The sequence below is a fragment of the Carlito syrichta genome, unplaced genomic scaffold, assembly GCF_000164805.1.
Source record: "Carlito syrichta isolate Samal-C Ts95f unplaced genomic scaffold, Tarsius_syrichta-2.0.1 Scaffold305580, whole genome shotgun sequence".
NCBI lineage: Eukaryota > Metazoa > Chordata > Mammalia > Primates > Tarsiidae > Carlito > Carlito syrichta.
Window position 1 is genome coordinate 24,877 of NW_007249676.1, and position 15,571 is coordinate 40,447.

The window sequence follows — 15,571 nt, forward strand, 5'->3', positions numbered from 1 at the left end:
TGACCACTTCCCGGAAGCGAGGCAGATTCGCGAAACTTGGCCTCGATTGAGGCCGAGGGGAGTTCGCCAAATCATGGCCAAGTCCGGAATGGGGCAGGATCCCGAGAGTCCAGCAGCAGTCAAGGTGTTAAAGCGGGCAGTGGAACTAGATTCGGAGTCCCGGTATCCGCAGGCCCTGGTGTGTTACCAAGAGGGGATTGATCTGCTCCTGCAGGTTATGAAAGGTGAGCAGTGAGCCAGGGCGGGAGGACTTGAGGAAAAGGAGCTGATTCCTATGTGACTGGGTTGAAGTGAGAGTTGCGATTCCACGAAAAAGCGAACACAGAATGTGAGATGTTCTATAGCAGCGGTCTCCAACCTTTTTGGCATAAGGGACCGGTTTCGTGGAAGGCAATTTTTCCGCAGACCGGGGGTGGGGAGGATGGTTTTGGGATGATTCAAGCGCATTACATGTATTGTGCATTATATTCTATTATTATTACATTGTAATATGTAATTATACAACTCACCATAATGAAGAATCAGTGGGAGCCCCGAGCTTGTTTTCCTGCAACTAGAGAGTCCCATCTGGGGGTGCTGGGAGTCAGTGACACCCGAAGTGTGTTGCTTATGTCCAGTCTACTCTGTAATCTCGTTTTGGTTGGTGTCACTGCAGAATATCTTGCTTCACAAAGATATGATGTTGGAAATGGAAGCAGGCTTTTCAGTGCTGATCTGGAGGTGGAGCCTCGGCGGTAAATATAGATGAAGCTTCCCTTGTTTGCCCGCCCCTCACCTGCTGTGCAGTCTGGTTCTTAATAGGACATGGCCGTTTTGTCCCGGGGGGTTGGGGAATCCTGTTCTACAGGACAACTGGGCTGGTTTCTTTTAGATCTTAACAGATTGATGTCATCAAGAAAAGGGGGGAGGGTAATATTCTAGATTTTAAAAGACATAACCAAATGTTGTACATAAGCCTTGATAGGATCTGGGTTTGAACGAACTTCAAAATACATTTTTGGTTCAATTTGGAAAGTTTGAGTATAGATTGAGTGTCATTGAAATGGTTAATTTTGTTAGGCAATATGAGTTTTTTGGAAAACTGTCCTTCATTTTTAGAGATGAAAGTGTTTTGGAAAGAAATGTCATGATGTCTGTAATTTAATTTTACTTAAGCAAAAAAAAAAAGTTGAAGCAAATTTGGCAAAAATTTTAACAATTTAAAAAATCTAGATGATGAGCAATAAGAGTGTTTATTATAATATTCTTACATTTCTTTAAAAATATTTTCATCAGAAGTAAACAAAAATAAAATCACGTAGTGGTAGAAGAAAAAAAACTTTCTTAAATGGATGTACTGAAATTCTGTATGAGAAATGGGCAGGATTGTAGAGGGACAGTGAGGCTTTTCCTATTATGTAGTTATTCAGTGTTGAGAAGTACCCAAATTTCCTTAATACCCAGTACAGCGCCTGGCTCACAGTAGACACCAGTAATTATGTATTAAATTGATAAGACCAATGCCTGCTCCTTAACCCCCTGGAGCTCCTTTGTGCTTTCTAGTTTAAGCGTGTTATAATTTAAGTGTTACAGAAGTTTTGAAGCATCAGAGTTTAGTGCTCTCCTCAGAACTATAAACTCCACTTTGCATGAGGCTCCTTGGGTGATGATGACAAGGATGACTATGACAGCGGCTATAAAGATAGTTATCATTTATGAGTGCTGAGTGCCAGGCACTGCAGAGCACATTAAGAGTATTGATACTGCCGGGCTCGGTGGCTCAGCCTGTAATCCCGCGCCTTTGGGAGGCTGAGGTGAGTGGGTTGCCTAGCCCGCGGGTTCGAGACCCGCCTGGGCAGCAAGACCTCATCTCTACAATAAATCAAAAAATCAGTCGGGCGTGCTAGCGCATGCCTGTAATTCCAGCTACTTGGAAGGCTGAGGCGGAAGGATCGCCGGAGCCCAGCAAGTCGAGGCTGCGGTGGCCGGGAGCAGCCACTGCACTCCAGTCTGGGTGACAGAGTGAGACTCCAACTCAAAAAAAAAAAACAACAAAAAAGAGTATTGATACTGTTTCATCCTTACAATTGCCCTGTGAAATAGGAGTTGATGGTACTCTCATTTTATAGCATAGAAGTAGTTAGCTTTCAAGTTTTGCCACTAGGAGGTGGTAGCCACAGTTGGAGCCCAAGGCCTTGATGACTGTGGGATACTGAATCCCCAAAAGATTGATGGTGTACGTGTTGGTTGGGTGGAACGCTGTTAAAGTTCTGGCTGCTGTAGGGTTCTGAAGCAGGAGAATCATAGCAGTTCTCCTATAACGTCTTTCACGGATCCCATAGGTTACAGAGACAGTGACATGACTGAAAACCTTAAGACCCAAATAGCAAATAACTCTAATACAGGGAATAAGTGCCAGAAGAGAGATATATACAAGTGCAGTGAGGATTTAAACAGTTAAATGCCATTTGGGGATGGAAAAGTAGAGGTGTTTGATAGGGCTTTGGAGGAAAAAGTAGAATTTCAGAAGTCAGAAATTCAGCTAGGAGTATTCAAATTCTGCCTGTGCTGTTTTACCAAATAAATAACTGGTTTAGTTTGGTTCAACGTATGTCAGTTTGGGTCATATTGTGAATGGCATTGACTGTTATACAGTCATTCTGTTGGCAAGGAGAAACCATTGGAAGTTTGTTAGGGGAATAAAATAATTAGAGTTGCATTTCAGGGCTTGTCTCTTTTAGGAATATGTTCTCCTGTAAATGTTTGTATGGCATGCTCCCTTTCCTCCTTTGGGTCTTTACACAAACATAACCTTTATGAAGCCTTCCTTGAGCTCCAGCATAAAATTACAACCGCATTCCAGCACTTCCTGTCCTCTTTCCTTGCTTTATTTTATTTGACAGTACTTATCACAATCTAATATATGTCTTACCAATTTAATTGTATTTTCCCCTGCTTGAATAATAGGGGAAAATTGTGTCTGTTTTATTAACTATTGTATCCCTGGTGCTTAGAACAATGTCTGGCATGTAGTTAGTTTTCCATAAATAGTTCTTTATTAATGACTAAATATGGTAAGAATGTAAAATACACATTAACTTGTAGAGACCGAAGTCAAGCAGACCAGGTAAGGAGCTCCTGCTGGAATCAAGATGAGAGGTGAGTATAGCCATTATGAAAAACAGTATGGAGATTCCTCAAAAAGTTAAAAAGAAAATAAATAAATAAAAGTAGAAATTTTGACCACCAAATGGAGACCCCGTATTGACTTTTAATGATAGGCTATCTGAGAAGTAATCCTAAGAATAAATGCTTAAACTGAAAGAAAAATAAATATAGAACTACCATATGATGTAACAATCCTACTACTGGGTATATGTTCAAAAGAAATGAAGTCAGTATGTTGAAGAGATATTTGCACTTGCATGTTTGTTGCAGCACCATTCATAATAGCCAAGATATGAAATCAAATTAAGTGTTCATCAGTAGATGAATAGATAAAGAAAATGTGGTATGTATACCCGATGGAATATTATTCAACCATAAAAAAACGAAATCTTGTCATTTGCAACAATACAGATGAAACTAGAAGAAATTATGTTAAGTAAAATAAGCCAGACAGAGAAAGATAAATACCACATGATCTCACTCATGTGAAATCTGAAAAAGTTGATCTTACAGAAGTAGAGAGTAGAATTGTGGTTACCAGAGCTGTATAGGAAAGAGGGGATGGAGAGAGGCTAGTCAATGGGTACAAAGTTACAGTTAGATAGAAGAATAAGTTGTAGTATCCTACTGTACAGTAAGATGACTATAGTTAACAATAATGGGCAGGTAAATCATAAACAAAACAAAGCAATAATGCATTGTGTATTTCAAGATAGCTAGAAGAGAGGATTTTGAATGTCCTTACCAGAAAGAAACAGTAAATAGTTGAGGAGATAGGTATGCTCATTACTGTGATTTGATCATTACACAGTGAATATGTTTATCAAAATATCACATTGTACCCCATTTTAAAACTGTTCAAAAAGATGAGAGGTGATATGGGCCTGAATGAACCAGGAAGATGATACCAGTAATAGGATAAGGAGGGGACAAGTGAATCTTGAATTAGAAGCCTGGAAAATTGTGGCATTATGATTGAAGGATGGGTTTACGGTGTCAAACATTGCCAGCTGATCAAGGATGATGACTAAGAAAGGACTACTGCATAAGTTAAAGCATAGCAAGATTGAGGAAAGTTATTTTTGGTTTTCTTTTGGCAGGAGAGGGATGGGAAAGATGAAGCATGCTTACAGGCAATAGCAAAATAACAGTAGAGTTTAAGAAAAGAGATATTGGCCAGGTGTGGTGGCTCAAGCCTGTAATCCCAGCACTTTGGGAGGTTGAGGCGAGAGGATTGCCTGAGCCGGCAGGTTTGAGACCAACCTGGGCAACATGGTGAGACCTCATCTCTACAATAAATCAAAAAATTAGCTGGGCGTGGTAGCGTGTGCCTTAGTTCCGGCTACTTAGAAGGCTGAGGTGGAAGGATCACTGGAGCCCAGCAGGTCGACACTGATGTGGTCATGAGCATGCCACTGCATGCAGCCTGGGCGACGGAGTGAGACTCGAACTCAAAAAAAAAAGAAAAATAGAAAAGAGTTAACAGATAATTTGTGTTTCTAAAGGAAACCCAGAATGAGGTATATGGAAAGGAGTATGGAAAGAATTACATAGAGGATAATGATGTTGACAACATTTATTGAGTAGTTCTTACATGCCAGGTTTTTTAATAATTAATCAGATCAACAGCTCTCTAAGGTACTGCTTGAGTAGAAAAACTGTTTTGAAACTTGAGAATATATATTTTTAAATTTATAGGCACCAATGATCATACTAAGAGATGTAATCTCAGAGAAAAAATAACCCGCTACATGGAAAGAGCAGAAAACATAAAGAAATACTTGGATCAAGAAAAAGAAGGTAAAGAGGCTGTTTTAGAAAATGTGTCCATGGATTGTGTGAGCCCAGGAGTTCGAGGCTGCAGTTAGCTATGATTGTGTACTGACAAATGATGGGGGTAGCCTGGGTGATAGAGGGAGGCCTTGTCTTAAAAACGAAACAAGGCCAGGTGCGGTGGCTCATGCCTATAATCCCAGCACTTTGGGGGGTGGAGTGAGAGGATTGCCTGAACCCAGGGGTTCTAGACTAGCCTGGGCAACTTGGCAAGACCTCCACTTTACAATCATCAAAACATTAACTGGGTGTGGTAGTGCATGCCTGTGGTTCCAGCTACTTGGAAGGTTGAAGTAGAAGGATCGCCCAGTCCCAGCAGTTTGAGGCTGCAGTGGCCATGAGCATTCCAATGTACTCCAGCCTGGGTGGCAGAGTGAGACTCCGACTCAAAAAATAAAAATAAATGAAATAAACAAACACCCCCCCCCACCACACACATACAAAGTGTTCCATAAGCTACTGTGATACAATCCATTCGCCCAGTGTTTCTGACTCCTGCCCTTTGGAGCTCTGTGTGGTCGGAATAATTTGTCCCTGGAAGCATACAGATTCACTCCCCTATACAGCAATTATTCTTCATCTTTTCTAGCTGAATGTGGGAGGGTAAGACACCCCTTTGGGCATCTGATGAAAGCCATACCTACTACAGAACTTTACATGCCAACTTTAAGGAATTTACAGATGTCCACAACACAAATGTGTGGACCCCAGTTTAGAACTACTGCAGTTCTTAAAATCCTGTATTTTGTTATTTTCTTTTATGAAATGATCAAAATTATGAAAATAGCTTAAGAAACTTCTGGGATTTTGCTCAGATTTTTGTTGTGAATCAAAACATTTCAGACCACTTTCCTTCGCAGAAGTCAGTGGGCTCATCGTAGTTTCGCATGTCTGGACGCCAAGCCGCCCGGTACTTACGATGCTGCGTGGAAGCTGAAGCCGCACATCCCGCTTGGCCCCTCCCACATGGCCCCTCCGGCCAGCTGGGCCCCTCAGATGAGAACTGCTCCCAGGTCAGCACTGGCAGCTCAGCCGCCAGCAGCGGCCCCACCATCTGCTGTTGGCTCACCGGCTGCTCCTCCCCGGCAGCCAGGTCTGATGGTCCAGATGGCAACCCCAGCAGCTGGTGTGGCTGTGGGCTCTGCTGTTGGGCACACACAGGGTCATGCCATCACTGGGGGCTTCAGTGGAGGAAGTAATGCTGAACCCGCAAGGCCTGTCATCACTTACCAGAACCTTAGCAGCCCACCCCACACAGCAGCAGCAGCCTTGCTTTTATGAGATAAAACAGTTTTTGGAGTGTGCCCAGAATCAGGGTGATTTAAAGCTCTGTGAGGGTTTCAGGAGGTGCTGAAACAGTGCAGACTTGCAAACGGATTGGCTGAATCTAGAAGGTCAGATTGAAGAAATAGAAAATCGGCTCTCATGACCAAGTTGATTTAGCATAAAAATATAATTGATAGTGAAGATATAAAGTGCAAAACCACCAGTTAAACCTCCCCTCTGTCATTCATAGCTTCCTTCAGAATTGCAATGGAAGAGATGGTCCTTACTGTGTAGAATTTCATTAAGATCGTGTAGTATTTGGGACTGGGCAAATGTTTGTGTGGCCTCCTTAAGCCAGCTGTTGTGATTTTGTTTTTTTGTGAGTTAATTAGAATAAAGTGGTTTTCTTCCAAGAAAAAAAAAAAAATTTTCAGGAGTTGAGTATTAATGACTAGAGGTGAGGTAGGTATTGTTCCCTATTTATTATTAGTTATTATTAGCATTCAGTTAACGAACGTCTATATAAATGGCCATTGCCATCTTTAGCTGACTGTACACTACTGTTGCTTTCTATAGCCAAGGGTACTGCCACCCTCAAAAACCAATGCCCCCAGCTACCAGCTGTTCTTCCTTTCTATCCTATTACAACTCTTTCCCAACCTCTTCCTATTATTCTGTACCAACCCCGTACCCTAGGGACCCCTACTGTGCTCCCCTGTTGAGTGGGAATAAAACTGTGTTTCCTTCACCCAAAGTTGAAATCTAGAATGATTCTAGATTTCTAGAATCCAAAACATTGATGAACTGTAGTAGCATCAATACTGTAGTCTGAATGCATTGAGTTAAATTTTCCTATATGGCCAACTTGGCTTGAAAACTATAGTTGCTAGTAATATTTCTGTGGAAATATGTGGAGCAGAATCAAAACTCCTGATTTTTAAACAAAGTGCAAAGTGTAACACCTTATAAATGAGAAATTACCATTAGGGGTCTTATTTTTTTAAAAACCTGAAAGGTCTCTGATAAAGTATTCAATGATTACTCATTGGGAATTAACAAAACAGTGGAACTATCCACTGATCCTGTGACATCCCAGTCTTTAGCTTGGGTTATTAAGAAATATAAATTTCTGCTGAAAACACTTTACAAGTGCCAAGACTTCTAAACTCTATATTGTACTCCATTTATGTTAATCTTTACTTTAGATATTAAATTGTAAGACATTTAAAAAAATCTGAAGAGAAGAATCAGATAGCCACTGAGTTACAGCTTGTGCTTCTACCCATAGTGACAGGAAGTAAACAGATACCTTTATACATACAGTGTTTTCTTGAATAAACTACCTGGGTATAGGATCCAGCTCAAGAACCTGTTCCAAGAAACCTCTGAATTTTTCCTCTTGTCTGGTTTCTGTGAAGGCAGAGATCACTCATGGAGTGGTTTGCCTCTTTGTGTAGCATCTTGCAATGTATGTGGTATTTAGTAGGCATTCAATACATATTTGTTGAGTAAATAAGTTAATTTGTATCTGATCCTGATTAAACACTATATGTGAAATATAAAATGTGTAAAAAATAAATGGACACTGGTCTTATTATGGAAGGTTGTGTTTTTATAGATGGAAAATATCACAAACAAATTAAAATAGAAGAGAATGCAACAGGCTTCAGTTATGAGTCACTTTTTCAAGAATATCTTAATGAGACAGTTACAGAAGTTTGGATAGAAGATCCTTATATTAGACATACTCATCAGGTATGTGAAATGAACTAAAATACAGTATAATGAAGTATTATTTTAAATATACTAGTTAGTAATAACCCATCCTAATGTCTTTCAGCTGTATAACTTTCTTCGATTTTGTGAGATGCTTATTAAGAAACCATGTAAAGTAAAAACTATTCACCTTCTCACCTCTCTGGATAAAGTAGGTATCTGAAGGCACCTATTCTTTCTTGTTAACTTTACTCAGTTACTAGATGAGTCCAATCAAGGAAACACTGGATACAATGCTTGAAGTTAATTCCTTGAGAATTAACTTATTATCTAACAATAGGCGTAGTATATCTTAAGGTTAATGTTATTGATTTTAGGATGTGAATCTTAAAAATTGTGGCTACTTTGCTCTTATTAGTTGAAATACTTTGTCAGTTTGGTCTCTTGGATGCTTTAGGAAGCAATCATACTACTGACAATTTTGTCTCTTTACCAGTTAGTATATGTGGGGGATAGATAGTCACATGATATGAACGATATGATAGTGAACATTCCCATATTGATGTTGACTGAAATAGGAATGCTTTTAAATAATTATTATTATTAGGATTAATTTGAAAAGAAGGCATTCCCATCTAGATGACTAAGCATCATTACTAAAATACATTTAAGGAGTGAGGATGGAATTGTGTTATGTTAACATCAGTGGGGGAAAAACCCCAGTTACTTTGATAATAACAATTGCTCTTTTTTTCTGAGCCAGGGTCTTACTCTGTCACCCAGGATGGAGTGTACTGGAATGATCAAGGCTTACCACAGCCTCAACCTCCTGGGCTTAGACAATCCTTCTACCTCAGCCTCCTAAGTAACTGGGACGACAGGCACATGCCACCACACCTGGCTAATTTTTTGATTTTTTTTTTTTTTTTGTAGAGACATGGTCTTGCTATGTTGTCCAGGCTGGTCTTGAACTCTTGGGTTCAAGCAATCTTGGCCTCCTAAAATGCTGTGATTACAGGCATGAGCCACCGTGTCCAACAGAGATAATTACAATTGCTTTTTAAGCTACTTCACATTCTTGGGTTTCTTCTTTGAGATAACAGATATTGAAAGTAGTATAAAACATTAATCCATCTATGACATACAGTTGTATAGCTTAGAGATAATTTAAAATGTTAATAACTGATACAGAAAATTGTATATTTGCTATTAACAGGGCATTGAGAGAGAGCAGCAAAATAGGGGCCTGAAAGAAATAAAAGAGTCACTCAGGAATTATGGAGTGCTGTTGGAAATAGAATACTCTTCTTCAATACATGACCGAGAAATTAGGTTAGTGTATATTAATATTTTAATTTTTATGCAGTTAAAATATATTTTAAAAATTTCTTTTAACAAGTTTTATATAATTGCATATAAATATTTAAAATTTAAATAAAGCTCAGTTTTAGTAACCTTTCATTTTTTTAATTTTACTTTTTTTGAGTTGGAGTTTCACTCTGTCACCCAGAGTGGAGTACAGTGGCACACTCCCAGCCACTACAGTCTCGCCCTGCTGGGCTCCGGCGATCCTTCCGCCTCAGTCTTCCAAGTAGCTGGAACTACAGGCGCGTGCTACCACACTCGGCTAATTTTTGATTTATTGTAGAGACGAGGTCTCGCCAGGTTGCCCAAGCGGGTCTCGAACCCACAGGCTCAGGCAATCCACTTGCCTCGGCCTCCCAAAGTGCTGGGATTACAGGCTCAGTCACCGAGCCTGGCCTACTTTTCATTTTTGAGAAGAGAAAAAGTTGCCTTACTTTGTCTTGAGTTTAATATTTCCTGACGGAATAAAATGTACATGTTCTGTGTCATGTAGGAAGAGGGAATACTTTTCTGTCTACTAGATACATATAGTGTTACGATATTGGGATTTCTTTTTAGTGAAATTAACATTTGCTTAATATGGTTTTACTTCTTATGGGTTATTAAACGTCCTAGTAGGCATGACAGCATGCTGAATTTATTAAAAAAAAAAAAAATATATATATATAGTTATTTTAGTGATATCTTCCCTTTGTTTAGCACAGTGGTTTTCGTATATTTATATCAAGGGTACCCTCAGTTTTAATGAAAACTTTTGCACAACCTAAATATGCAATACAGATGAAAATGCAGCTGCTGTATTTAAAGCAGAGGTCAGGGTCCAGGCTCCCTGCTCATATTCCCCATCTTTAGGAAGGGCAATTCCTGAAGCACCACCAGTCTCCCTAATATATTTTGCAGGTACTTGTTAGCAGAACAGGGAAGTTTTATCAACAAGCTGAAATTCAAGAGTACATTTTATTTGTTGAGCTATCAGCTGATAAAATCAGCCAATTGTTTCTGACTGCTTTGTTTCATTGTAGACACAACCCATGATTATTAACTGCAGATTTGATTTGACTCATGCCACTGAAGGAAGTGGTTTGCTTTTTTACGGAGACATTTTGCTGACACTTAATATACTACAGGTTTAATAACTGTCTAAACTAAATGTCTTGAATATAATACCATATACGAATTTCAATAGGTTCAACAATGGATGGATGATTAAGATCGGAAGGGGACTTGATTATTTTAAGAAACCACAGGTAGGATATAATCTTATGAATAAGTGTATAGCAGTTTTGGTATGATTTGTAGTAATATTCTTTTCTTCTCTTCTTAGGGTCATTTTTCCCTTGGATACTGTGATTTTGATTTAAGACCATGTCATGAAACAACAGTGGATATTTTTCATAACAAGCATACAAAGAAAATATGATGGGTAGTAATCTAATGTATATTATATATTTTTACTGTGAATATTAGATACTTTTTGAACAGATAATTTTTATAATGTGTGACTTTAACAATAAATATATATTTCTACTGATTTATTGATCTGTTGTCCAGTTGTGGAAACACTCTTAAATATTTCTGTAAATATATTACTTAGTAGATTTACAGTGTTTCTTTCAAGTCATACAGCTAATTTAAACATTTTGCCAGCTTTTCTCTTATTTGGTTGTGGAAACATAAATCAACAAATAATGAGCAACTGTTATGAAGATGAATTGGCTCTTAATCTTGCCCAGGGAGTTTCAAGTCCAGGAGGGGAAATCATCATGGATTAGAGTACTTTTAAAAGACTGATGAGCTTGGGGGTCTAATAATCAGGGAAAAAGTACAATGTTAATTTTGTTACAATTAGGATAATTGTCACTGACAAACATTTACCATCACTCAATTGTCCAGTATTACTTAACTCCAAAAGGCAAATCAACCCATTTAATTATCCAAAAGCATTTTACAGCTCATTCACTTTGGCTGGCACATTTGTAAAGCCTTGTAGCTTAGAATCAGCTGTTCTGGGTGTTCTGGGTAGGTCGTTCACTCAGATGTTAGTTGAGTGGTTGGGGACAAAGAATAGGCGTCATGGAGACAAGCTAGTAAAGGGGAGACTGAGGTAGCAGCGGCAGTTCACAAGTTTAAAGAACGAGCTAAGCCAAAGTATTTGAGAGGAAAACTGAAGTACCTGTATTCAGTATTGGAGAGTGCACACATAAGCATCACATCTGGAGAACACTTAAGCAGAGTTCAATGATGTAGAGGACCAAAGGCTGACAGAAGTCATGGGAGCAAGGTTGGACAGAGTGGTCCTGCATCCTTGGACACTATGTGTTTCTTTTGTGGGCCAGGAGGTACATGATTGAGTTTGTATAAAAGGCCAGGAAGGGCTTCCAGAAGAGTTCCTGATGTTTTCCTTTGATGTTTTCAGGTTCAGGTGCTGATAATGCTGAATCTGAAAAATTTTAGACTTGAACCAGTTTTGCTAAACATTATATGGAAATTCAAGATCTCAGGAGAACACTTGGACAAGTGTGAGACAAGTGTTCTGGTCAGAAGTTCCTTTCTGCAGAATATCCTAACTTATCTTGCCAGGCATCCACTGCCATGTGGAAATGAAGTGGCTTTTTACTCAGGTAAGAACATGTGTTAGATCTCTTTACCTTCGTGTTAAAATAACAATCCTGGTTTTTAGAACATATTAATCTGTCACTCTAAGGAATCAGTAATCCATAACCCTGTGAAATTAACTTTTATCCAAGTCCTATAAAACTCCTGGCATAATATTCAAAGAGAGCCTGGGTGTGGTAGCTCATGCCTGTACTCCCAGCACTTGGGAGGCTTAGGTAGGAGGATTGCTTGAGCATCAGAATTCAAGACCAACCTGAGGAATATAGTAAGACCTTGTCTCTACAAAAAAAGCAAATAATTAGCCATGTGTGGTGGCACACGCCTGTAGTTCCAGGAGTTTGAGGCTGTGGTTAGCTGTGATCATGCCACTGCATTCCAGCCTGGGTGTCAGAGTGAGACCCTGACTCAGAAAAATAAAGTAAAAAAAAAAAAAAAGTCTGTAGAAATTCTATCCGTTATTTTAGATAGTTGGAGTTCTATCCCCAGATCAAATTAGAGCACCACAAGGCTATCAGGTACAATTTTAAATATATCAAGAAATGTACAAGAATTATATGAACAACTATAGGCTTTATGAAAGGATGTAAAAGAAAATTAGAGTAAGTGAAAAGACAAATTATATTCCTGAATGGGAAGACTTAATGTCAGTTCTCCATAAATTATAAATTAAGTGACAAAAGAGATTAACACTAGGAGATTTGCTTGGCCAGCTATAAAGACATATAGTTACAATAATTTTCTTAACAACATATGGGCATAGGAATGGGCAGATAAATCAATGGGACAGATTAAAGAGTCCAGAAACACATTTGAGAGAGAGAAAATGAATGTGTGTATGGTGTCATTTCAAATTAGGGGGGAAAGAGTTCAACAAATTCAATAAATTAACACTAGGTCTCTACCATATTCCACACAAAGGAAATAATTCTAGATGAATTAAAGGGCTAATTAAATGAAAAATCTATACTTAAAAAAGAACTCCACTAAATGAATTAAGCATAACATAAAGCCCAGAACTGTCAAGGAAAGGAAAAAGCAAAATATTCGATTGTGTAAATATTTAAAACTTGAGTAAGGGGAGCCATAACAAAGTTTAAAAAACATATAAGAAATCAAATTAACTCATTTTTAGTGTTCCTAATATATAAGGAAGATGATCAGACTTTTGGCAGTGACCTTGACCTGACCTCCTTTGCCTCTCCAAGAGCAATTTCTCCTGCTCTGCTGCCTTGTTTCTACCAGTACATACATCCTCAGTCAGATGCCACCTATTTTTTGTTCTCTTTCATGAACAAACTTCTCCATGGAGTTCTAATTCAACTGCCTATTACACATTTCATATGGCATCTCTGAAACACACAAACATTTCAAATATAATATACCCCACCTGAATTCTTCATATACACTCCCCTACTTCCCGTGTTTACTCCCATCCATCCAGTTGCTCAAATAAATCTAGGAGTTGTTTTGACTCCTCTTATTCCATATGCAAACATTCATAAAGTTCTGTGAAATCTACCTTCAAAGTATATCATGCCTCTATCTGTTCCAGGTGTTGCTTGGTCCAATTTTCTTTTGAACTTGAAGCACTTAACACCCTTCACCTGATGATATTCTCTTTCTTGAGAAACAAATGGTACTACTGCATCAAAGCATATCAAGACTTTCATACCTGTCTCAGAAAATAATTTTCATGTGTTGCCACAAGTGTAATGCTTAAAAATATGCCCATGAGGAGTCTATAATCGTGTTTAGTTGGTGTATTTAATGTTGCTGCCTAAGGACAAAAGAACCTGCCCATTAAACCTGGCTCAAATGAAGAACAGCTAAACATCAGGCATGTCTGTCCCAGGAACAACTTGAAAAGTAAAATCCCCTTCCCGTACTCCACCCCCACTCTGAGATAACTAGTTGTAGGCAAAACCCTGTGTGTCTACTTCTGCTCTTCCTTAAATAAAAGGGGCTGGAGTGGGCCTGGACCCACTCAGATACATGAAAAGAAAATAATTCATTAAAAAAAGAGGACTGAAATCAATGTGGTGATATACAAATACTGTTATGTTGTTTGAGGTTGTGTTTCAGGCTGAATTATGCCCACCCCTGAAATTCTTACCTTGAAGTTCTTATCTCTAGTACCTCAGAATGTAACCATATTTGGAGATAATGTCTTTAAAGAGGTAATTAAGCTAAAATGAGGCCTGTAGGTGAGCCCCAATCCAATATGACTGGTGTCCTGATAAGAACAGGAGATTTGGACACATAGTCATGCACATAGATCATATGAGGAAATGGGAAAGTGGCTGTCTGCAAGCCAAGGAGAGGTCTCATAAGAAACCAAATCAACTGACACCTTGATCTAGGACTTCCAGCCTCCAGAATTGGGAAATTTCTACTGTTTAGACCACCTAGACTATGGCCTAACTTATACTGTCTCACTGATTCCTTTTTAAAAGAACCAAAATTAAGCCCTGTCCTGTAAACAGGAATCACTCCTAATTTTTGACAAGTGCCTAACACTGTCTACTTCTTTCCATGGCCACTATCAGTACCATCTCTTGCCTGGACTCCTACAGTAGCCTTGCAACTGGCTCTCTGCTTCCTATCTTGTCTCATATCAAATCATTCTTGACAGAGTAGCCGGAATAATCCTTATAAAAGCTGTTTCTTCTCATTGCACTTAAAATGAAGCTCTACCTGGACTTATCAGTATCTACATGACCTGGTCTCTGCTTTTCTCTCCAATTTCATCTTGCCCCATTTTTCTCCTTGTCTCCACATTTGAGTTTGCCTGTACTTCCTTCAGTACCTTCAATAAGCCTAGCTTTTTTCTGCTTTTAGGAAAAAAGTATGCTGTTCTGTGTGGTAAACTGTAACTTCCAAAAATGGCTGCAACAAAATTCCCCATTTCAGAAGCTCTTTGTATAATGACTTTGACATTCTTCCTATGGAGAGGTGGGTTGTATGTTCTCTCCCTTGAATTCTGATGTGCTTGTGACTATAGAAGTGATAATATGTTACTTTCAAGGCTAGATTACAAAAGGAAATACAGTTTCTGCTCTGCTTTCTTGGGTCATTTGCTCTGGGAACACAGCCACCATGTTGTGAGGAAATCCAGGCAGCTCAAGTGGAAAGGAGCTGAAGCTCTCAGCTCCAGCGGAGCTCCCAGCACCAGTCTGCCAGCTGTGCAAGTGAGCCTTCTTGGAAGTAGATATTTCCGTTCCCAGTTAAGCTATTATAGCAAATGCTGTTAGTATCACATGGGTCTAAGATAAATTTTTAAAGATGAAATAAAATGAAATACAAAAGCTGAGTGGATTGCCTGAGCCTGTGGGTTCGAGACCCGCCTGGGCAACTTAGCAAGATCTCATCTCTACAATAAATCAAAAAATGAGCTGGGCGTGGTAGTGCGCGCCTGTAGTTCCAGCTACTTGGAAGGCTGAGGTGGAAGGATTGCCAGAGCCCAGCAGGTTAAGGCTGTGGTGGCCGGGAGCGGCCACTGCACTCCAGTCTGGACGACAGAGTGAGACTCCAACTCAAAAAAAAATATATATATATATATATTATTATATATTACATACTATATATATATATAAGAAAAGTAAATAACAAGGATAAGCAATGTATTGTC

At 39.0% G+C, this 15,571-nt stretch overlaps 1 protein-coding gene and 1 pseudogene across 3 annotated transcripts; both read left to right on the top strand.

Annotated features, from left to right (window-relative positions):
* Position 1: 1 nt before the first annotated feature.
* Positions 2-11,826, top strand: MITD1 (microtubule interacting and trafficking domain containing 1). 3 transcript variants are annotated; one of them, XM_008061788.2, is made up of 8 exons: positions 4-224; positions 4,846-4,947; positions 7,865-8,001; positions 8,087-8,173; positions 9,179-9,294; positions 10,514-10,574; positions 10,652-10,750; positions 11,744-11,826. In XM_008061788.2, exons 1-7 carry the CDS (start codon positions 74-76, stop codon positions 10,745-10,747), a joined length of 750 nt encoding a protein of 249 aa, XP_008059979.1. In that variant the 5' UTR covers positions 4-73; the 3' UTR covers positions 10,748-10,750; positions 11,744-11,826. The 3 variants fall into 3 exon arrangements, with proteins under 3 accessions (XP_008059978.1, XP_021569977.1, XP_008059979.1); XM_008061787.1 differs by lacking the exon at positions 11,744-11,826 and having other exon boundaries at positions 2-224; positions 10,652-10,856; XM_021714302.1 differs by lacking the exons at positions 8,087-8,173; positions 11,744-11,826 and having other exon boundaries at positions 2-224; positions 10,652-10,858.
* On the top strand, positions 5,900-6,384 carry LOC103264142 (annotated as a pseudogene).
* Positions 11,827-15,571: the final 3,745 nt, after the last annotated feature.

Bases quoted from the DNA above. Each gene is read 5' to 3' on its own strand.
- MITD1 (XM_008061787.1), top strand. From the start codon at position 74: ATGGCCAAGTCCGGAATGGGGCAGGATCCCGAGAGTCCAGCAGCAGTC. The intron at 4,948-7,864 runs GTAAAGAGGCTG...GTGTTTTTATAG, and splicing joins CTTGGATCAAGAAAAAGAAG to ATGGAAAATATCACAAACAA. The intron at 8,002-8,086 runs GTATGTGAAATG...AATGTCTTTCAG, and splicing joins ATATTAGACATACTCATCAG to CTGTATAACTTTCTTCGATT.